The 24705-nt window shown below is 42.1% G+C and overlaps 1 protein-coding gene and 1 pseudogene across 2 annotated transcripts in view; both read right to left on the bottom strand.

Moving 5' to 3' along the window:
- The window catches only part of DSE (dermatan sulfate epimerase), a 60627-nt gene that overhangs the window by 14025 nt on the left and 21897 nt on the right, over positions 1-24705 (bottom strand). Inside the window, exon 2 of one of the 2 annotated variants that reach the window (XM_004702013.4) lies at positions 23415-23883. In XM_004702013.4, the coding sequence (XP_004702070.1) occupies positions 23415-23830 (416 nt within the window). In that variant the 5' untranslated portion in view covers positions 23831-23883. Of the gene's footprint in view, positions 1-23414; positions 23884-24705 lie in introns of those variants that run through there. The other variant, XM_045294443.1, reaches the window with a different exon arrangement.
- On the bottom strand, positions 3048-14122 carry LOC105978536 (annotated as a pseudogene).

Below are 24705 nucleotides of genomic sequence, written 5' to 3'. Positions count from 1 at the left end.
ATTCACTGGATATGCTAGTTAAGGGGAAATTTTTAAAAAAGATATTGGGATATTAATGAGTGGTTTCATATGTACACACATTCGCCAATCTTTTGAAAGAGAGCTGGTGCCTTTTCTTTGAATACAGATCCACTGACTAGAGTTTCTTGTTCTTACTTGCTTGCTGAGAACAGATCAAACTTTCCAGCTTTGGTTTTCTTAAACTATAGGAAGACATTAAAGAAACTTGTGAAGTAAGTTTGGATTGAGTTTTCCCTAATCTTTCACAAATCTCATCTGTAGTAAATTATGGCCCCAATTTTTATAATAATTCTTTACAAAATAATCACTGCTTTTAGAAGCATTAAATCTTTTTTTATTTTTGAACTCATACTTCAGAATAAAACACAATATTATTAAAATTGTATAAGTACAGGTCTGAGTCAGGTTCACATAAGCTGGTTTAAGAACAAATACCACTGATACCTGTGAAGCCCCAGCTCTAATAGTGGGAGTAGAACACTAGAGAGCAGCCTCCCTACCCCAACACTTGGGGTCAGCATGCTGTGAGAATGTGACATAAGGAATGGAGCCTGATTTCTTGGAAAGTTCGTTACGAGGTGGCTGGTTAGGAAAGCTATTATTGTGTTCCTCTTGTAGGCTACCCACTTGCCTCTTAGAGCAAGTGTCATCAAGGTAAGGTCTGTGGATCCCCAGAGTGTTTAAGAGTTTAGTTGACTTTTTTAAGAATAACACTATTTTATATCATATGGTGATATTTGCACTATAGTGCAAAAGCAATACTGGGTAAAAATTGCTTGCACCTAGGAAAAAAATAGGCAAGGGGGCCAAAAGTTACTAGTTGTCCTTGTATTCTGCACTTACAGTCCTTACTGTAAATAAACAAGGTCACTCTCATTTCAGACGGTCCTTGATGAGGTAGTAAACATAAATTTTGATAAAATCACACCTGGGGTACACATGCCTAATATTCTGTAAGATGAAATGAGAGGACACGGAAAGTTCATATGCTGCATTCCGAAGTATAATCCCTGTCACAAGGGAAAGCACTCCTGCAACAGCTTCAGTGAGGAGCTGAACGACACTGCCGCCAAGGTGATTGTGACTCAGTGGACCTGTACGGTAGAGTAAACTGCCCCTTAGCGTTTCCAAGGCTGTTCCTCCTAGGAAAGCTGACTGCTATATCTTTTTCCAACAGAGCTGATAGGTTCAAATTGTGGGCCTTTGATTAGCAAGCAAATGTTTTAACCCTTGTGCCACTACTCTTACATGAAAGAATGACTTAGTGACTACTTACTCTGTCTGTATTCATTACTCTGTAGATCAATTCAAGGAAAACCGACAGCATTTGTTGCCAAGATAAAATTTGAGTTTTCATGAAAAAATAAGAAAGTTGGAAAACTTGACTTGTATTTACTACCAGTAGCTTAAAAGCTTACTGATATGTAAAGATTGTTCTGATGCGATCAGCCCCTGATGGCACAGTAGGTCAGCAGTTCAAGTCTAACTGCTCTGTAGAAGAAAGACGTGGCTTCCTACTCCCCAACACTTAGTCTTGGAAACCCACCTGGCAGTTCAGTCCTGTCCGCGGGGGCTTCGAGTTGGAAGTGACTCAATGGCAGTGAGCTTGAGTCTTTTGTTTTCTTTAATGAAATCATGATAAAATGATAGAATGTGATTTAAAATAAATACATAGCTCGATGTACCAACAATAGGAAGACTGAAATAACCCAATAAATATAAAATGTACAAAAATGACATAGGCATAATGTTAACAAGCCAAGCATGAATAAGAAGAGCCAGCTATATGCAAAATGCACCAATGGATTCTGGTGCAAAAGACTTCTGAATTTATTAACATGATTTCAGACACCATACCCAAACAGCTAACGGTTAAGAAACTACCACTAGTCAGGTTTTGGTACAGTATCAAAGTCAAGTATTCATAATTATCTAAAAAGTACTTCACTTTCAATTTACTGTGAGGCTGGGTTTTCGTCATATACTTCAGCCAACACAACGTGTCACAACAGACTGAATGCAGGAACAGAAACTGGCAAATACTGGGCCATCCAAAATGCCATCGTTCTCATTTAATAGTTGCAAAAAATATTAACATGCCTTCAAAATATTCCAAAATAAGACCAATTCTAATTTTCAAATGACAAATTAGTCACTTCATTATAAAAGAGCTCTAAAGACAATAACCTGATAGAAAGTTAATCAATTTCTACCCACATAACTATGTTTGGAAACAATTGCCAATTTTAAAAAAAGCTTAATATAGTAGTGATTCATTTAATTTTCCTCCGGTAAATTAAATGTACAAACTAACCATGACTGTTATGTGTCGGCAGTATGCTAAATTGTGTGAGCAGTGCCTATAGAATTCAGCTGTAACCCCAAACCAAACTCACTACCGCTGAGCCGGTTTCAACTCATAGCAACCCCGTGGAGAGTTTCCGAGATTGTAAATCTTACGGAAAGCTGACAGGTCCATCGGTCTCCTGCAGAGCAGCTGGTGAGTTTGAACCCCTGATCTTGCTGCTAGCAACCAACACCTACCGCACAGTGCCACTAGCCAAAAAGAAAACCAAACCAGGGCTTCAAAATTTAGCCAAAGGAAGGAAATCTCTATAACCTGTTTGACTTAGTGTCTCATCGCCAAGATCACAGAGTTACATGAAAGAGTAGAGTCAAGGATGGAGATCTAGGATTAAACCCCTGTAATACTGATTTGACATCCTTCTGGGAAACCATTGTGCTTTCAGAAAAGTCATCAGCTTGCAATAAAAATGAGAAGGAAGTGGCAGTTAGCAGATCTAGCCAGAGCAGGGGTTCTCAAACTTTTTAAACAGGGGGCCAGTTCACTGTCCCCTGGACCATTGGAGGGCCAGACTACAGTTTAAAAAAATATATGAACAAATTCCTATCCACACTGCACATATATATATTCTTTTTCAGGGGCAGGACAAGGCTTGCTTTTATTGAGTGACTGATCAATAGAACTGCCAAGGCCACTATATCCAGAGAAAAGAGGGGGTCATTTATGTCTTGGTCTCTTCCTCCTTGGAGCCTTGATGGTCTCTCTTTTCTTGGCCTGCAGTTGCTCCTCTCTGCGCTTGCGCCTCCTTGGTCTTAGACCTGCGGGCCTCAGCCTGGTCAGCCAGGAGCTTCTTGCGCACCTTGTCTGCCTTCAGCTTGTGGATGTTCCGTGAGAATCCGCTTGTTCTTAAACACGTTCCCTTCCCCTGCGAGGGCAAGCTGTGATACACATGGCAGTCAATCTTCTTGGACTCCTGGTATCTCCTGAGCAGCCGGGGCAGAATCTTCATCCTCCTCATCCACGTGACCTTCTGGGGCATGTGAGCATTGGCAGTACCCTCTCACTTACCTGTGCCCATATGCCTGCCCTTCTGGCGGGCTAGAGTGTTTTTGCGGCACCGGGCCCGAGAATGAACCACAGGCTTGCAGATGATAAGGCCCTCTTTGATCTTTGATCGGTTACCGGGTTTGCTGACTGGAGTTGGCATTGACCATTTCATTGGTCTCGTTGGGGTCCAACCAGACTGTCCTCTTGCCACAGCGGAGGACACTGGAGCCTCAGCATCCTCAGGGCTGCGGCCGCAGCGCGGAAAGGCACACATACCTTATTTTGAAGTGAAAAAACAAAATGGGCAAAAACACCGGTGGGCCGGATAAATGTCCTCAGCGGGCCGCATGTGGCCCGCGGGCCGTAGTGTGAGGACCCCTGAGCCAGAGGAAGGCAGAAGGTACTTGTGTAACCCAGGATGGCTCCACGCCATACCATTCTTGTGACAGCAAGACAAGAATCCAAGCACGAGATTTGGCAACATCGACAACAGTGCTCACAAGGTTGCTCTGGGCCCACTCGAGGCCCCTCAGACACCTGTCAAGCAGAATTGCTCAGACAACTGCGTCTCCCCACTCCTCTGTGGCTCAGTCACCCAGGGAAGGCGAGTCTGGAACATGCAGCTCATTCCGCCTCTGCACATGGCCAAGAAATGAGCAATGAGCGTGTCTTTCCAACATCTACTTTGCTCCTTATTTCGGAATCTTTGCTAGAAGGAGAACAGCACCGGAGAATGAGAACTGACCATACAGTAAGGTCTATGCAGGGAAAATCAAACAGTCCTGAAATACAAAAGACTGTCTGCGTTCAGTCTTTTGGACAGTCTCCTCCGTTCATTTCCGCTTTCCCCCTAGAAGAGTGTGACTCTTAATCTCATTTTAAAGCCATGGATTCAATACCCCAAACATTAAATTCTAAAACAGAAAGGTCAGCTCAGCTTGGGTCCACTCAAGCAGAATATTTAGGGGTCACCAATTATGTAGAAGCACAAGCTGAAAGGAATACTCCTTTTTACTTAAAAATGAAGTCGTTTAGATGATCTGAAATAAAATGAATGTGAGTGCTAAAACCCATCGAACGAATGAGAAGAGAACATTCTTGTTAAAAGGGAACAGGCATTGTAATGTTTAAGTCAATGACATGAAGTCTTATGAGCCAAGAACCCAAGTCTGCTACGTAAGCATAATCTCTTCAAATGGAAGCACTTGGAACGGTAATCCTTTTTAGCTGACCAAGCATGCTTTGGGCTTGTGTCCAACCTGAAAAGGTAATAAGGCTAACTATGGTGAGTAAAATAATTCAAACTCGATAAAAGACCTGTTTCATTGGAATGGCAGAAAACAACGAGCTAGAATTAAAGATCAGTCTTATAGGTCAAATTCCAGTGACAAATTACAAAAGAATCTACCATAATGGAGAAATTCTAAAACCTGGACCAGCCCTGTACTTTTGGCTGTCAGAGTCACCATGAACTGAAATCGACACAGTGGCAGAGAATTTGGTTGTGTGGATTTTCCTCTTCTTTTTTGGGGGGTTTTGTTCACACAAACAAAAGCCCTGGCAGCAATGTTGGGTAACTGCTGGACTGCTGTTGGCAAAGTCAGTGGTTCAAACCAACCATCGGCTCCAGGAGAGAAAGATGGGGGCAACTGTTCCCATAAAGCTCTGCAGCCGTGCACACTGACAATAGGGTGGCGATGAGTCCGAACCATCTACATGGCAGTAGGGTGGTGTGTGTGTGTGTGTGTGTGTGTGTGTGTGTGTGTGTGTTTTGGATTATAAAAATATAATCAAAAACTATTTTTTCCATTTGCAAGAGTAACTTGGTATTTTACAGGTTTAACAGTTACATTCACATATGCAAAAATTTAAGTATGTTTACAGAAGTGCAACTGGATAATTTATTGATATTCAATGAATATGCAAGCACCCAGTCATCAGGGGGGAAACTATGTTGGAAAGTCATCAGTCTGATTACAAGAAAATATTTAAAAGAACAAAACTAACGACCTTTTCAACAGAGTAATGATGGAGGATGGCTAGACCTATGGGGGAAAACCGCTGACAAAACCTCATTAATGAGGACTGTGATGTTAATGTGTGAACAGAAAGCATTACGAATGTAAAACTCAGATCATTAAGAAGCACCAAAACTAATCCAAAGCAGTAGGTATATGGGGGTATAAAAAATGGGGACTTAACTACCTATAGGACAAGATCAAGGGCTCAAATATAAATGCAAATAGGAGTTTCAAAAGAATATGAAGCAACACAAATTTTTGTTTAAATATGATTGATAATATGGTATTAATTAGCCATATTTCTTCTGCTGGGAAAGTAGTGTTGGTAGAACAGCTGCATATTTAAATCCCATCTTGTTAATTGTCTGTGCCACAGGCAGTTACATAATCTGCAAAGCGGGGAATTAACAGAAGGCGCAGGGACTTTAAATGAAACCACTGAAGACACAAGACCAAAAAAGTCCGTGCTGAACATAACTCAGACTGTCTCCGCCCCCTCCAGGTCCCCTCACCCCCCAGCCACCCCACTTTTCAAAAGCTCACTTTACACTTTTACCTATGATTTACATAGTTAGTGCCTGTTTTTGCAAGCCAGAAGAGGGTTGTCTGTTTTACAAAAAATGATGAAAAGCGGAAGTAGTGTGCAGCTTTTGCTTTGCAGCAGCCCGTTAAAAGGCAGTGCACACCCTGAGCGGCAGGAGCGGCAGCATCACCACGTTTTTTCCCTGGGAACTACACACAGCAGGCAGCTGTCAAAGCTTTGAACTCTTCGCTGGGAACACTCTATGATAGGGTTATTTTAGGTTTTCTATGTTATTTGGTACGATTTGGTAGGTCATTTTTTGGACCTGGGAAGGCTAAAAAAATTTACTCCCCACGTAAATTAATGGTGGGTTTTTTCCTACACTTATACCATTTTGGATTACGAAAGATTTCACAGGATACTCTCAGCTAACGGGAGAAATCTGTGTTAATGACTTATAAGACCCCACTTCTTTGTTCCTGAGAAAAATAATAATATACTCGGGCTGGCCTTGCTTTATAGCTCATGCATGAAAAAACAAACATGTTTACTAATCCCTTAGCTTTAGAATTCCGGGGTCCACACCACACCCTGTGACAAAAAACCACTCCAGCCCTCTTGTGCCCTACCCCTCACCTTCCTGCTGTGATCTGAACACTTAGCTATTTCACACTTTATCTTAAAAAGCCATCCTCTCATGGCCTAACAACCCACAAAAGAGCAAAACACCACCTCAGCTAGGAAGTTTTAGAATATGGGCGGCACTGTTGACAATGACAACTAGTAGCCATCTGGCCCAATGTGAGGTAGACGGGTGCCAGGATGCGTACCAGGAGGAGGTAGCTTTCCCTTGTAGTCTCCTCACTAAAGTAGAATAGTTATGTAAATATTTGCATGCTGCACATGCATATTAGAATATTAGTTTTGAAGGCGCTGCTGGAGCTGTATATGAAACTTCATAAAATTCAGGGGTCTTGAAAAACAAAAACCGCACTGTGACTGATTTTGTTCTGGGCACCAACAGACAATAATGCATTGCAGCGTTTATTCCACTCAGACTTGGAAAGCTGAACCAGAATCCATCACAGACTTGCACTGGATCCGAATGGAAAAAACATGCTTTGTAATGTTTCCAAAGCAGCAGTACTCTAGCCACCAGAATCACACCGCGAAGGGCTCCCCAAGGAAGAGGCCCTCACTGGTGGTAGTTAACAGAGAGACTGAGAATTAAGTCTGGAAAGGAATCACTGGTTCATCAGAATGTTAGGCAGGGTATTCAAATTATAGATTGTGAAATGCGTAAAATAAGTGCTTACTAGTGGTTGGTTGGTTTAAATAGGGCATAATCATACAGGAAATAACACAGTATAAAACACGACTTGAATTGTATACGGACTTTACTAGTGATCGTTTTGTGTACTGGGTCTTGATGCCCCTGTATGGTACAACACATGGTTAACCATTTATAACACAAAGGCTGGTGGTTGGCCCTTTGAGTCCACCCAGAGGCACCTTGAAGAAAGGTCTGGTGATCTACTCTTGAAAAGTCAGTCATTGGAAACCCTAAGGTGTGCAGTTCTACTCGGATACACAAGGTGTTGCCAAGAGTTGGAGTCAAATCAACAGCGACTGGTGTTTCACTGGTAGGTTATAATGTAAAATGTGTTTCTTGTTGTAGTTAGTTGGAATTGCTGCAAAGGGTAAATGTGATAGCAAACGACTAGCCCATGAGACACATCGTGCCGGCCGAGATGATCCAGGGCGTACTTTGGGGCGAAGAGCTGGGTTGCGACCTGGGCTACCCCAGAGCGGAGGGTCTGCAGCCATCATGGGGGGAAATCCTACGTAGAGATGATCAGGAAGGAACCCAGGAAAGGAGAGGAGTTCAGCATATGTAAAGTGGAGGCTAGAAGGTACTGTATGATGCAGACAAGGGTGGGGACACCCAACAGGCATCAATGGGGCACCAAACAGCCAGTCAATTTGGGAAGAAAAACTATTTATCCCTATGTGGAAAAATAGCAAAAAACAAAATAAAAATTAAAAAAAAAAATAGCAGGGAAACATCTCCCTGCCCCCAACTCCCAAAATAACTGCGTGGTTTTGAAGCCATTTATGCTCAAGTGATAAAATGAAATAATGACTCTGGCAGTACCTTATGGCAATAATATTTATTTCATGTCCTGGGAAACAGCTTGCAAGTGTCTTTCTTTAAAAAATGTAATTTGGCAGTAGAGTAGGAAACGCCCCTTGGGGGTTTTCTTTATGAATCATAAACAAACAGAGGGATGTGTTATCTCACATATTGCCAGAAAATAGGATTCGTAAGGTAAATTTGAATTAAATTATGAGCCAAGAGCTATTTTCAATATGTCATGAGCATTAAACACTTTCTCGAGTTACAGATCCAGAATTTTCTGTACATATTGAAGATACAACTTCACTCCAAATGCTCCCCAAACACTGCTGACCGAGTGACAGGCGCTGGTAAAACCAGAGAGCAAGAGTCAGCTTGAAATCGGTAACACTTTAGGCTCCTTCCCACACCAATGGGCTCCCCAAAAGAAGGCTGTCAAACAGTCGCTAAACTCCACGGGTTCCTGCACCTACAGTCACAATGGTAGGAAAGGAAACTAAAGAGGTCAAATAAAGAGTTTAGCAGCATGTACGAGATTTATTTATTCTTATCCCATCCTTTCCTCAGATTGTTTCTTGTAGTAGTGAATTCCGTCTAAATGAGTCACAGAAAGGAATTAAAATTGCCCACAAAGCTGTCACAAGCCCCAATCACCCCCCAGGCTTCACCCCGCTCCTCCTTTAACTTGAGAAGCAGCAGCAAGATGCCCTCAAGCGGAAGCTCTGCTCCTGGAGCAGCACTTTGCCATCTGCTCCCAAAGGAGTGGAGGACCCCCTGCAGGTGGCTGCAGCGCTCCATCAGCACCTCGCCTTTCCTCCTCATGAAATCGGGCCTTTCCCCAAGAGTCCTTCTAACATTTCTTTCTATCATCAACAGAAACAACGTAAATTATACCCCAAGCATACTTTCGTCTACATGAAATCTCTTTTGCTCGTGATGATAATAATACTTTCAGCCATCATACACCCCTGGTAAACAGGACATAGCTGAAAGTAAAGCTTGAGAGGTGAACTGACCAACTCGTGGGTCCACAGGAGCCTCTCACTCGCACCGGGAGTCCCTATGTGGGACATATCAGAGGTATGATGTACTTGCACTGAAGCCAATTTGTAACCTGGGTTTTTTTTGGGGGGGTACATCTTGTCAGTAATATATACAACATTGCTAGGAGGAATTTACTGATGGTATCATGCTCAGATGTTCACTTGCAGGTAGTTATCTGTAATGTTTCTAACCCCAGAGATAAAGATCAGATTTTGAAAGATACTGGCCATAAAAGGCCACAATAAAAGTTTTAAAAAGTAATTGCCTCATGTCTGACCTGAGTTTCAAGGGGGTCATCAGAAAAGAAACCCTACTTTAAGTTGGGGACTACCTGTCAAGGCGGCTTTAAAAAGTTTATGAAAAAGCAGAATTCGAAGATAATGGAACTTTTCCATGAACTTTTCAAGGCCCTGGCAAGTAATCCAAACCAAGCTCTGTACTAGAATTGTCAAACAGAAAGCCCCAACCTGCCCCTTAGTACCATGTAAAGAAAATGCTTTGTCTTCTTTGGTCCACAAATTCAATGGCCAGTCCTGTAAATGTTTATTCTTAAAATCTCTATTCTCTTTTCACAACTGATGCCCTCGAGCTTGGGGTATCACTGTCTCTTGGAAGAACAAACCCAAAATGCCTAACTCGTCTCCCTGTGCTGTGGTGTGAGCTCTGCAATCCACCTTCCATCTGTAGTCAGAGATGCCTCCTAAACCACAATGCTGATTCTGTCACTCTGTGGTGCGAACCCCGCCCTGGGCTCACTGTGTCCTCACATGATGGTTACGGCCTGACAGCACCTGCTTCTCTTCTTACACCCTCAACACTTGTGGGTTTCCTCCCCGCTACATTAACATTTCAGTCACATTTTTTCAAACACAGTTTTATTCTTTAAAATAATCTACAAGTCATACAATTAAATAGATCAGTCCTATCAAGAAGAATTGTACAATCATGACAATGTAAAAAAATTTTTTCTTTTTCATAGGTAAATTGCTTTTACAGTGAGTTGTGTTAGTACCATCTTTATTTCCTCAAAAGCCACTCCTCTGTCTGACATCTCTCATGAGTTTGAACATCAGCAGTTGCTGCTTATGGCAGGAAACGACCACTCCTTCCTCCTTCACCTGCTGGATTCCTGTTATGCTTCAGGTCTCAGCTGGAAAACTTTCTGCCACCGAGCCAATTCTGACTCAAAGTGACCCTATAGGGCAGAGTAGAACTGCCCTGTGGGTTTCCAAGATTGTACGGCTTAACAGGAGTAGAAATCCTTCTTTCTCCTGAGGAGCACTGGGGGTTTTGAACTGCCTGCCTTGTGGTTAGCAGCCCAAAGAGTAACCCATCGTGCTACCAGGGCTTTTCCCAGTTAGAAAGCCCTCCTTGAAACTCCAATGTTGGGTAAAGTGCCCCATTTCAAACGTCTTTCTCAGACCACTACTGTGTATCAGTTCATGTCATCCACGGGTAGACGAATGCATAACTTGCCCTCAAAATTTGTATTACTAATCACTAGCAAATGCCTGAAAATGGAGCATTCAACTTATATAAAATGAATAAAATGAATGAATATATACATCTATGTATTTATGTATTTATAAGTTAAAGTTGCCTTTCAAACTTTATATCACACTGTAAAAACACAAACTACAGCAATAGAGATAACAATAATAGCTAACTCTTACTAAGTGCCAGGCATTGTTTCATCAGCTCATTAAACCCTCTTAACCTTCTAGTAACTCTTCTCCTAAGCCTCAATTTACAGATGGAAAACTGAGCCAAGAAGCTACGTGATATACCCAAATTCACTCAGACCTAGTGGGGTGAGAACACAGGCAATCTGGCTTCAGAGTTCTTGCTCTTAATTCCAGTAAGACATCACCTCCCACGACTAATCCACTACCATTCTCTTCAAAGATTAAAGGGGAATGAAAACAAACTCTGTTATGACTTGTGTCAGGGAGCACATCATGCAAAATGATGATGCCAAATTCAAGGTGGTAGGGAGGAAGAAGTACCAGGTGCAGCAGGGGCACTTCAAAAGCAGGTAATTGGAGACTCCTTGGTGAGCTACTTCCTGAGCTGTCAAATCTTGACATTCCTGCTTCCTGCCTCCAAGTGGGTCAGTGGTACAATAACTCGGTGCTTACAGACTACAGAAAAACAAAAGGCTGACAACAGATAGGTCTTATCTACCGATACATATGAGCACCAACAGTGTGCTGGGCACCAGACCCAGGACGTCTGCTCTGGGTAAGCTTAGAAAATTAAAAGCTGAAGAAAATTAAAACAAATTCCCAAGAGTCAAAAATACAATGCTGAGAACATTCCAACTGAATTCTGAGACCACCTTGAGAACAGACTGGAGACACTGAACGCTAATTACAGAAGAGCAGTGAGTTGTGGAGCAATATCACAAACAACAAGCCAGAAGAAAGCAAAGCGTCATTAAAAAGAAAGGAAAAGTCAAAGGGCATGCCAGAAGGGACTCTATGCTTGCTCTTGAAAGTAGAGGAGTTAAAATGAAAGGAAGAAATGATGAAGTAAAAGGACTGAAGAGAAAATTGCAAAAGGCAGCTCAAGAAGACAACATCATGCCTGATAAGAACATGTGCAAAGACCTGGAGTTGGAGAACCAAAAGGGAAGAGCACATTCAGCATCTCTTAAGCTGAAAGAACTGAAGAAAAAAATTCAAGCCTCAAATTCCCATAGTGAAAGACTCGAGGGGAAAAATACTGAGTGATACAGGAAGCGTCACAGGAAGACGGAAGGAATACACAGAGTCACAGCACCAAAACAAAACTAGTTGACATTCGACTATTTCAACAGATAGCAAATGATTGAGAACCAATGGTTCAGAAAGAAGTCTAAACTGCATCGAAGGCATTTGCAAACAATAAGGCTGCAGGGTACCCGTAGGACGCCAACTGAAATGCTCCAGTAAATCCATGCAGTGTGTGACAGCAATCAAAAGTTTATGTCAAGAACTTTGGAAGACAGCTACTTTGCCAGCTGTGCCTATTCCAAAGAATGGTGACTCATTAGAATGCAGAAAGTGTCAAACACTACCATGTACATCTAGTGCAAGAAATTTTTTTCCCCTGAAGATCATTCAACAATGGTTACAGCAGTTACATCGACAAGGAGCTCCCAGCAATTCAAGCAGGATTCGGCAAAGAGCATGTAACAAGGGACATAATTGCTGGTGTTAGACGGGTCTTAGCTGTAGGCAGAGGATACCAGAGAGAAGTTTCCTTGGGTCTTATTGACTGAAAATGCACTCATATGTAATTCTGGATAACACTTCAAAGAATTGGAATTCTGTAAACTTCATTGCACTTGTGTGGAAACTACACTGACCAAGTGGCAGTCATTAGAACATTAATCCTGATTTTGTGGTATAAAATCAAGAAAAGTGGGCGTCGGGTTGAATGCTTTCACCAACTTATTCAATCCCTGTGCTGAGCAATTAATCTAAGAAGTTGCACTCCATGAAGAGGAAGGCAGCAGCATGATTAGAGGAAGGCTCATTAAGGACCTGTCATATGCAGATGAGGCCTTAAAATACTTGTTGATGAAGACAAAAAGATTACAGCCTTCTGCATGGATTATAACTCAACGTAGGGACCACCAAACTCCTGACAACATTATGATGATAAACACTGAAGCTGCAAAGAATTTAATTTTACTTGGATCAAGAATCAATGCTCATGGAAGCAACAGTCAAGAAATCAAAGGATATATTAGATTGGGCAAATCTGCTGTCCAAGACCTCTTTAAAGTATTGAAAGGCAAAGATAACCACTTTGAGAACTAAAGTACACCTCACACAACCTCTGTATGATCATATTAATTGTCACATAAAGAAAACTACTGAATAAACGGTACATTTGAATTATGGTGTTAGTGACGAACACTGGAAGTATATCTTGGACTGCCAAAAGAACACGTTTGTCTCGGAGGAAGGATAACTAGAATGTTCCTTAGAAGTCAAGATGGCAAGAGTTCATCTAGCATGCTTCTCAGACATGTGATGGGGAGTGATCAATACCAGGCAAAGGACATCATGCTTGATCAAAGGGACCCATTGAAAAGGGGAAGATCCTGAAGGAGACAGACTGACAGAGTGGCTGCGTGGCAGGCTCACCCGTCACAATAGTGAGGATGTGCAGGACCGGGCAGTGCGTCATTCTAGTGTATCCGGGGTTGCCATGACTCAAGAACAGCAGCATCGAGCATGTGCACAGCAGTGAGTTACTTGCTATGTCTTTGGGGTTTTTTGCCATCACATTTTTAATTCCTCTCACTTGATTGGTTGGGACAATGCAAATAAGGTCTATGGAACTCGAAAGAGGGGATTCATCAGTTTTGTCATTCCAATAGCAGGAATGGGGGATCTACTGTCATCAAGAAAGAAGAACTAGGAGTTGATCTCATTTTGGACCCCAAGATTCCTGTGCATTGAACCTCCTCGATCCAGGAGACAGAGCTGTGGCACCAGAGGAACACCAGGTAGAGGTAGCAGAGGCAGTAGAATCATGAGCCAGCGTGCAAGGTACAGCATCAGGCTTCCTGGTCCACAGAGAGTAAAAATGAGTGCCCTCTGACTGGAGGCTGCCTTGTAGGGTGGGTGGCCTCCAGGCACTTAGTGGGGGTGGGAGGGCAAGGCAGGGTGGCAAGAGTAGAATGGTGCTCCACAGGGTTTTCAATGGCTGACTCTTCAGTAGCAGACTGCTGGGTCCTTCGTTCACGTTACTTCTGGGTGGGTTCAAATCATCAACCCTTCAAGTCAAGCATTCAATTCTTTTTATAAGGAAAAAGGCAACGGCACACTACAAGTGAGAAAGGGGCTCAAAGAAGGTCAGTGTGGATACTTCGAGTAAGAGACTCACAGGTCCGCTGAAGGTCATTGTTGCTGGAGCTAGGTACTATCGCGTGCCACTCATAACCACACTACGCACAACAAAACGAAATACCACCACACGGCACGAGGCCACCCTCACCACAGTTCCTGTGTGTCCACTGCTGCAGCCATTGTGCTAAGCCGTCTTGTTGAGGCACTTCCTCTTTTTCGCTGCTCCTCTGCCTTACCAAGCATCATGCTCTCCTCCTCCACGGCTGGGTATCTCCCGACAACATGGCCAACGTATGGGGAACTAAGCCATCCTTGTCTCTAAGGAGGATTCTGGCTGCACTTCTTCTAAGACACAGAGGTAAGTCAGATAACAGATTGCACAAAGAAAATTAAGCTTCTATTTCTTTTCAGTTGTCTGATCATAGCTGTTATAGAGTCCCTGGTTGGTGCAAACAATTAACACTCTTGGCTGCTTGAGAGGTTGGAGATTGAACGGGAACTTGAGGTGTCTCAGCAGAAAGGCCTCGCAATTAAGTATGAAAAATCAGCCTCTTAGAGGCACAGATCTACTCTGACACCACCAGGTTGGCCAGAAGTTGAAATAAACTCGACGGCAATTGGTTACAAACCAAACCAGATCCACTATCATTATATTGATTTATAGCAACCCTCTGGGACAAAGTAAAAACCCCTTGGGGTCAAATATATATATATATTTATTATATATATATTTATAAATATATATATTTATTTATTTATATATATATATACACACACACACATATTTGAGCTAAGTAAAAGTTTGTTGATTGTTTTACTTTTAAGCCTCTAAGAATAAAATAAAATATGCTTTTAAATTCACATAAAAAAGATATCCTATTTACTCAGAAATGTCGTCATGGCTATTTTTCCATAATTGTAATGAAACTATTGATGTTAATTTTTCTTTTTTTTCCAGTAAAAACAATTAAATTTTAATTACACTCTGGCAGTTGATTTTTCTTTTTGTTTTAAAATCATTTTATTGGGGGCTCGTACAACTCATCACAATCCATACATCCATCCATCGTGTCAAGCATTTTTGTACCTTTGTTTCCCTCATCATTCTCAGAACATTTGCTTTATACTTGAGCCCTTGGTATCAACTCATTTTTCTCCTCCCTCCCCACTCCCTCCTCCCCCATGAACCCTTGATAATTTACACATTTTTATTATTTTGTCATATCTTATACCGTCTGACGTCACTCTTTACCCACTTCTCCACTGTCAGTCCCTCAGGGAGGAGGTTATATGTAGATCCTTGTAATCTGTTCTCCCTTTCTCCCTCACCTTCCCTCCACCCTCCTGGTATCGCCACTCTCACCTCTGTTCCTGAGGGATCATCTGTCCTGGATTCCCTGTGTTTCCAGTTTCTATCTGTACCAGTGTACATCCTCCAGCCCAGCAAGATTTGTAAGGTAGAATTGGGGTGGGGGGGGAGAAGCATTCAAGAACTAGAGGAAAATTGTATGTTTCATCATTGCTGCACTGCCCCCTGATTGGCTCATCTCCTCCCTGTGGCCCTTCTGCACGGGGATGTCCAATTTCCCTAGATGGACCCTGGGTCCCAACTCCGCACTCCCCCTTATTCACAATGCTATGTTTTGGGGGTTTTTTTTTTGGTCTTTGATGCCTGATACCTGATCCCTTCGATGCCTTCTGATCTCACAGGCTGGTGTGCTTCTTCCATGTGGGCTTTGTTGTTTCTCAGTTAGATGGCTGCTTGTTTATCTTCCAGCCTATAGGACCCCAGGCTCTCTATCTTTTGATAGCCGGGCACCATCAGCTTTCTTCACCGCATTTGCTTATGCACCCGCTTTGTCTTCAGTGATCATGTTGGGGTAGGCTGGTGTGCTTCTTCCATGTGGGCTTTATTATTCTTAGCTAGATAGCCACCTGTTTATCTTTAAAGGGCTATACATTTTTATCAAAGCAGGCTGTCACATATTTCTCCCTTGAGGCAGCTGGTGGGTGTGAACTGCTGACTTTACAGTCATCAGTCATCAGTCAAGTGCTTAAGCATTGTATTAACAAAATTGCTGCCATTGAGTCGAAGCTGACACATAGGGACCCTATAGAGCAGTGCTTCTCAACCTTCCTAATGCCACGACCCTTTAATACAGTTCCTCAGGTTGTGGTGATCCCAACCATAAAATTATTTTTGTTACTACTTCATCACTGTAATTTTGCTACTTTTATGAATCAGGTGGCCCCTGTGAAAGGGTCGTTCGACCCCCAAAGGGGTCGCAACCCACAGGTTGAGAACCGCTGCTATGGAGCAAGGTAGAATTGCCCTTGTGAGTTTCCAAGGCAGTACCTCTTTATGGGAGTAGAAAGCCCCTGAGGAGAAGCTAGTGGTTTTGAACTGCTGGCCTTGCAGATCACAGCCAAGTGAGTAACCACTACACCATGGACTCGTACTGGGCTACAAGGGCTCCTTAATTGGTTCATATTTGTTAAAAAATATCTTAAGATTATCCTTAGGATGAAACATAATTAGAATTGCTTTATCTTCACTTGCATTTGAAACAGACGCAGAATGCTTTGCTAGTTAATGAACCAGTACATTCTTAATGGGAGGCTGATGACGTCTACGCTCCCTCAGCTCCGTCTGCCAACTTCCACTCAGGACACTGATTTGGTGGCCTTGCCCAACCCTCTCTATTCGTAATGAAGCTGGGAACAACCTGCTGAGTAAACGATTTTCAAGATGGGAATCCCAGTGGCTCATTTCCTACCACACGTGTTTCAGAAACTTTTAAGGAATTTGACCTTTGTAAAAAGCCTCTAGTCATCACTTCAGCTCTCTGTGGCTCTGAAACAAGGCGATAGGAGCTAACTTTCTTTAGGTCACAGAATGAAAGGAACCGAGAAAAAAGAGAGGCAGAGAGAGAGTGCAGGGGAAAGAATAAGAGGAAGGAGAAACATGAATGAGAATAAGCTAGGGGAATTGGGGCCTGGGTTTTCTGACAGCCCAGCATTTGTTCCACTTTAATGGATTCCAGGTGCATTCTGGGCTAAGCCTCCTGGCCCTCTCACTGTAAGGTCAGAGGAAAAAAGACCATCTTTTTTACTCCCATGCCGGGGCCCAACTATACCCCCACCCCCACCCCTTGATTTCCAGCCTTCACTTGCAATTTAAAAAATCAAAGGGGCTGTGAAGCAGCTGTAGGAAAGTGTACTCGGAGCCTAGCTGGCAAGGGCTCAGAGAATCCAGCACATACCCATTTGGGTGTGTACAGCAATGACACTGATTGGTTCATTTCACTAAGCCAAGGTTCGCTTTCTCTTTTCCTTTCTCCCCCGTTCTCTCTCTTACATCTATTATTCTACCTTATTTTGCAAATATACCGTCGATGTCACCATCCATTACTTTGTAATATTCAGTCTGTTGTGAATAAAAATACAATTACTACTCTGTCCAAAAGTCCCACTTTCTTTCGTTGCCTCAACCACTTCTCCTGATTTCCTGTAGCTGACTGGCTCCAATGCAAAAGTGAAGTCATTTCTTTCCTCTGTGATTTAGTTTCTGTCTGACGATAGCCAGGCAAAGCCCTACATAGAGAAAGGGAGGTAAGATCCACAAGAAGAACTTCACAAAACAGCCCCACAGTGACAGGCAGCAAACCAAATGGGGGTGAATCAAAAAGACTTCACAAGGATAAAGTTACATGTTAATCTCTATTTTCTGTATAGTACTAAATGCAACAATTGTGAGGGTGACACAGGGGCAGGAAGTGTTTTGTCTGGTTGTACAGAGGGATGCTATGTGTCGAAACTGACTCGAGGTGTCTAATAACAATAGCACAATAAACAATTTCATAAAACTGTAATAGGCACACAATGCTAAAAACATTGTATGCATTAGAGCATCTAATCCTTGGGGCGGAATTACGTGGGCGGAATTATTCATATTTTATAGATGAAGAAAGTGGGTTGGGTTAAGGAATAACTGCAAACCCAGCTCCCAGGATTATTCCTCCACCAGGCCCCGTTGTTCCCGGGGGCTCAGCAAGCGAGAGGGCGGCCCTGAACAGCCCACTGCTTAAAATGTGTCCCGAATGGCTATATTCCATCATCTATGGCTTTGATAGTAATATTTAATTATTCCACAATTCTTTTAATTGTATTCTCCTTCCTAAATTATTAAACGAAGTGAGATCAACACATCAGCAGTGTTTTCAAATAACGAAGCGTGAGTTTTTTGTTTTGTTGACTTAATGCTACAGAACTTGCGGAAAGTGAAACTGACCAGCTCCCTGCAAGCCACCTCCCAGAGCTCTGCGGAGAAAACACAGTGCACAGTCTGCCCGGGCGCTTCCAAGTGTGCCCAGACAGCGGGCAGAGGGCATTGGAAGGCAGATTCATGACGATGCAGTTAGGTCCAAATTTAACCCATTTAAATTTTGTTCTAGTTCTTAATATATTCTGTCTTCTTTTCGATTGAGGTTTTTCTGTCTTATTTTGTTGTTTTGGTTGTTAGTATGCTTTTCTGTATATGCAATGCCTGATAGGCAAACCCTTAGAGACAGTAACTGAATTAATAGTTTCGTGGGGCTCTGCCAGGCAAGGTTGATGGGAAATGTGGAGCTAATAATAACGACTACAAGAAACCAGAAAAGACTCTAAACTTGGCTGTGGTGATGATTGTGCAACTTTTTAATTGGATTAAAACACTGAATTGTATGACATGGGATTTACATATTAATGAAACAGTTTTGGGGAGGGGGGAGAGAATGGAATCTTTCCACAAACTTTGTGGAAGGGCCCTCAGCTAGCAAGGCTGCCCTGTGGGTAAACAGGCACTTCATTCCTCTGCGTTTAAATTTCTCCTGAAGGATTAAAGTGGAGCAGGAAAAGCAGTGTGGCCTGGGGCTTCGGCCATATTCTGCTGCTCACTCCAGTAGGTGTTGATTGTAATGAACTTTATTTTGGAGAGGCCCCATTGAGGGAAGCTAAGATCATCCGTTCCTTTAGCATGCATCTTCGGGATGCCAATGCTATGCCAAGTGGCAAAATGGACATGACCTGCTCTCGGTCTACTCTCATATGGAAAGTGGTGTCAGTCACAAACACTCGAAGGATATTTCGGAGAACGCTGTGTGCAGACGTCATGACAGCCCCAGAATAAAAATTCCTTTTGATCTTTAGCTTAAGAGTAGTAATTCTTACCTGACCTGCTTTATTAAACCACCGTCCATTCCAAGGACCAAACCGTAACAGTCACAGACTGGGGAACTCCCAGGGGCAGGTCTAGCCTAGCCTATGCGGATGCTCTGAGTCAGCATCAACTCAGTGGCAGTGAGTGAATTCTTTATATTAAACCTTTCAACGACGAACCGCGCGGCTCATTCGTACTGCTTATAGTACAAACAGCACATCATTGCTACTTTCTCTAAGCCTCCATTGAGGTGGCCAGTAGACACTTGCATGCATTCAAGAAAATAAAGAAAGAAATACAAGCCCAGAGGAACATGGCTGAAAGTTTTGTGGGAACAAAGTCAAAAGAAAAATTTTATGAGTTAAACCGATGTTTTGGTTTTGAGAGCACGCTGAATAAAGATGAGCAAAACCCCTGAATAAGTCCCACCTAGGATCTAGGTATTAGATGAAGTAGCAGTAACAATAGTTAGCATGGCTGCTATTATATTCCCTTATTGAATGCCTCCTGTGACAGGAACGGCATTAAGTAATTTATATCAATCATCTTATTTAATCCTCACTACCCCAGTGAAATTTACACTGTTGTCATTGCCACTTTACACAGGAAGACATTAAAGTTCAGACAAGTAAATCTGTCTGGAGTAGCAGGGCTGAAGAAAGGGAGCGCTGGGATCCAAACCCAGGGCATGTGATTGTTACACCGTTGGTGCTTTTTCTATGGCACCAGAGTACACAGAGCAGGATGCAATCTTCTTAGTAGGTCATGAACAAATACTACTGAAATCCCTTATTGAGTGATCCTCAGATCATTTCAGAGTAAAAGAGATATCCTAGCTTAGGTTTCAAACACTCAATGTTTGCTCCCTTACCCTGGGTGCCAATGGCAAAAGTCTGAGCCGGTTCTTGATCTCTAATCCTTAGCAAAGGAACAGCGCATACACACAATACACGCTCAATAACTGCCTGCTCATTAAGTGAATACATGTCTGGATAAAATTTAGCATTGGCTTTTAAACTGGGTATTCAGTCTGACAAAGTCATTGTAGGTAGTTATTTTTAATGTCAGTTATTTATCTTTGTAATTAAATAACTGTAATCTTTGTAATTAAATAACTTTGTAAATAAGAGCTAGTTTTTATTTTTCTGAAATCAAGTGCAACTGAACTATATCCAAGACAACATACTTCTTTGTAGGGATATGTTCCGTTTAGCAATTTAAACAGAGGTTAGTTGAGCTGCAGAGTCTGTGGGTTAACAGACTGCAAATGGTTAACAGGTTTAGCTGCTAACTGGAAGGCTGGCGTTTCAAGTCTACCCAGAGGGACCTCAAAGAAAGGCCTGGAACTCTACTTCTGAAAAATGAGCCAGGGGATAGCACCGTGGGGCACAACCCTTCTCTAATGCACACAGGCTGCGTGAGGCAGAAAGAGCAATGAGTGGCAGTTGAAATGTAAAAGCATTTAACATTTTAAGTTGTACAAGAATAATTATAGTCAAACACGGATCTAATATAAAATCTAACAGTCTAGCGATTTAGAGTGATGGTTTAAAATTGTTTTTGATTTCTCTAAAATAATCACCTAATAACAGTACCTGTTAAGACAGAATTGTACAAGCAGTTCAACTTCTTAACAAGGTCACTTCCAGAACTATAACCCAGGTATACTGATAAATTCTCCATTTTTGACCTTCATCTTCCAAATGAGAAAGGGAAAGAAGGCAACTGCCCAGCTCTATTAAACTACAGCTCAGCCTTGTTTGCTTATTGGACAAAGACAAACAGTTATACCTATTTGTATCAGTATTGCATGAATAAAGCACTAGTACTTTAGTAAATTTCTACACATCACAAATAACTAGTCAATATGAACTTGTAACAGAGATGCAAAATTATCACTTTTATTTAAAGTTATGTATTTTCCTTTTATTATCATGGAAGGAGTCTAATCTTAAGGACAACATATACTCACAGCTATATTTATATGGCCTGAATGTTTTGTAATGTAATACTGAAATTGTACTATTCTTGTACAATTCTCATAACAGTCTTATGTTTAGGCTTTAAAATATCCATAAAAAGGAAAAACCTTTCATAGTCGGTTATTCTTTGATGAGATGAAATAGATGACTTTATAGTCATCTTGGCAACACTTGTATCTCCCCCAATCCACGTATCTCTTAAAACAGAATTTTAAAAGAGCAAGTAACTATGGAGACAATGGAAGCTTTTTCTAAATAGTAGAAGTACGGTGATTATTTTTAATTAATCGAATTCACAATGATGAGTTATTATAATATTTAATAATTTAACCTTATAAATTATCAAATAAATTTTCCTACATCTTTTACTATCTTTCCTGGTTCCAGGTATAGACTCAAAGTCATAAATTATTTCATATTTGGCTATGAGGTGAAATAAGCCAAATAAAAGGAATTTTTTCAACCTTTAATATTATAAACTTCAAAATGACTATATATGCACCTAACAAGACACTTACGGATCACAGGTTGTACCATGGTCAGCAGTTTCAACCCCACAGCCCAGTTGAAGCTCCACAAAAGGCAAATGTGGCCCTCTACTCCCATAAGCATCACAGCCTTGGAAATCCTGTGGGACAGCTCTACTCTGCCTATTCTTTTCCCACAGCTGTCGAGTCTGTTCTGTCTCATAGCTCTACCCTATAGGTTGAAACTCTCCCTGTAGACTTCCCAGACTGTAACTCTCTACAGGAGTAGAAAGCTTCATCTTACTCCCTCGGAGAGGCTGGGGGTTCGAACTGCTGGCGTTGCTGATAGAAACTCACTGTGTATAACCAGTAAGACTCTGCTTAAAGGGCCAGTGTAAGTTGGTATAAATCAGAATCCACTGAATCCTGATGGTTTTGGTTTTACTGGTAACATGATTCTACAAAAAATGAGCCCTGATGTGGATTTAATGTCAAGTTGTCCATAACTTTATTCAATCAGAAATGTTAAGGTCATTCAAACTTTATCATATTGGAAAAAACCTATGAACAAGCTTATACAACATGATCTTCACCCCAGTGACATGGATTAATTCCAACTCATGCCAAACCCATGTGTTTGGTAGAACTGCACGCCATAGGGCTTTCAATGCTGATTTTTAAGGAGCAGATGGGGAGGCCTTGTTTAAAGACATGCCCTGGTAGATTTGAACCACCAACCTTTCACTTTGTAGGCAAGTATGTTAACTGTTTGTGCTCCCAGGAAACCTCTGGGACACCTAGGGAGATGTAATTCATCACAACACTATATGCATTCATGGTTTTCCTAAGCATTTAAAAGCATTTTCTAGGCCAGCCCTATCCAAATAGCAGTTTACTTAACTTTGAAGGAGTATTTCATATAGTTTGCCATTTTTGTAGTGCAACTGGACTATTATTGAGTATTACAATACATTTTAAGTAAAAACATCTATGGCATCTCTAGTTTAACCAACTTATCCCATATATATATACATATTTGGCAGCACAATTATAAACACAGAAAATAAACATAAGCTAATCAAATAGCAGGGGAAGTTTGTTCTCATTTTGAACCTCTGAAAGTAAAGTAAATTATTATACAGTAAAAATTATATAAGTTTGGGCAATTTCCTTGTTATTGGATAGAATCTTTTTTCATAAACTACTAGTCATTTCCAAAAGGAGCCCTGGTGGCACTCACTGTCAATTAAGTTTTTGGACTGCCAACAAGGTCACTGGTTCACACCTACCAGCTATTCCTTGGGAAAAAATGAGGCTGTCTGCTGCCTCAAAGATTTACAAGGCTAGTCCTCATAGGGGGCACTAAGAGTCAGGGCTGACTCGATGGCAGTAGGCTTTGGCAAGTTAGTCATTTCCATCACGTTGATTTTTAGCTCCTCAATGTCACAAAACTAATGTAAGTCCTAACTAAAGTGGGCAAAAGGCTTCACCTACCCGCCATTCAAATAAAACCTGACACCAGACCAAGGCAACAGGGGGAAAGGATTCTCTATCATCAAGATGATATGATTTATGCAACTCAGCAAATTATTTTTCCCTTGGTTGGGCTGTATCTAAATATTTTTCTTCTACCTTCAAACATGGAAGTACGTAGGTCTTATGACTCTTTCGACCACTCATAAGGCACTGGCCAATCAAATCATCATCAACACCCCCCACTTCCCTGACCTAAGCAAACAAGTATGTGAGCATCTGCGAATACATATTTGTTTTTCTTTAAACAGTAGAGTTGAGACGGTAAGAAGGAAAAGACAAAAATCTACCAACTAGGCTGCGCTGCCATCCTCTCCATGTAGTCTTTGGCCATGTCTCGGGCTTCGAGGTTCTCAGGATAGAGCACACAGAACATTGCCAAGGCACCCAAGTTGTTTCCATAAATCTCATTCCAGCGGGCACTGTAGTCCTTGGGGTCCCAGGGCGGGAGGTACTCCAAGGGGCTGGACAGCATGGTGTTCACGGCCTCGGTGAGTCGGACCGCAATATGCTCATGCGTGCTGGCAGCCCTGAGCTGGAGCTCAGCTACCTCTGCCCTGGAGAAGTACAGCATCGGGTGGCTGTCATAGTTGGCATTCATGAAGGGAATCATGACTTCCGGGTCCTCGTCGGTGATATGGGCTGACACAAAGCAAACCAGACATATGAAAAACACACTGGGAGCCCCCCGTGTGTGAGTCCTCATCGTGACATCCGATCTCCAAGTCGCCAAGGCAGCCAAACCATCTTCGAAAGATCCTACAGAAGGAAAAGAAGAGGTCAACCGAGGAAGCTTGGCACAGCAGGGAGCACATGACGGGCGAGGCCTCGCTTCTGTCACAGAAGTGTTTCTATTGGAAAAGGGCTCAATACGGGCTTCTGAGTTTAGATCTTTGGAATTCAACAACAACAACAACAAAAACTTGCACTAAGAAGAAACCAGCACTTGAGAACACTTCCTAAGCCCTATTATGCTCTATTTTTTTAAAACGAAGGAGTCCTGGCATGTAGAGTCTTACGCGCTGGGTTGCTGACCACCCGGTTAGCAGTTCCAAACCATCAGCCACTCCACGGGAGAAAGATGAGGCTTTCTGGTTCTGTGAAGATTTACAGCCTTGGAAATGCAAAGGGCAGTTCTACTTTGTAGCTGAGTCAAAATAGACTCATAATGAATTTGGGGGTTTGTTTTGTTTAGGGTGAAAGACACATGGGTTAACACACTTAACTGCTACCCCAAAAGTTGAAGTTTAGAATTCCCAGAAGTGGCTCAGGCTTAGAGATCTCCTTTAGCAAAACCAACCACTGAAAACCCTACTGTATTAGTCTGGGTACGTTAGAGAAACAAATCCACAGCAACTCATGTGTAAGAGAGAGTTTTATGTAAAGATTAAGTGTGCATCAAGAAAACATCCTAACCCAATGCTGCCCAAACCCACAACTCCAACCCATTAACCCATTAATCCATATGTCCAACACCAATCCCCAAACTCTTTCTCACAAAACATCTGCAATAATGCCAACTGCAGGAGGAAAGCTGAGTCAGTGAATGTATAAGCATCTCAGCACTGGCAGGGGTCTCCA

This window comes from Echinops telfairi, unplaced genomic scaffold (assembly GCF_000313985.2).
Source record: "Echinops telfairi isolate 266 unplaced genomic scaffold, ASM31398v2 ScPeMD7_3533;HRSCAF=4204_0, whole genome shotgun sequence".
NCBI lineage: Eukaryota > Metazoa > Chordata > Mammalia > Afrosoricida > Tenrecidae > Echinops > Echinops telfairi.
The sequence above is the reverse complement of the archived record's forward strand: the minus strand, read 5'-3'. Positions and strand labels throughout refer to the sequence as shown.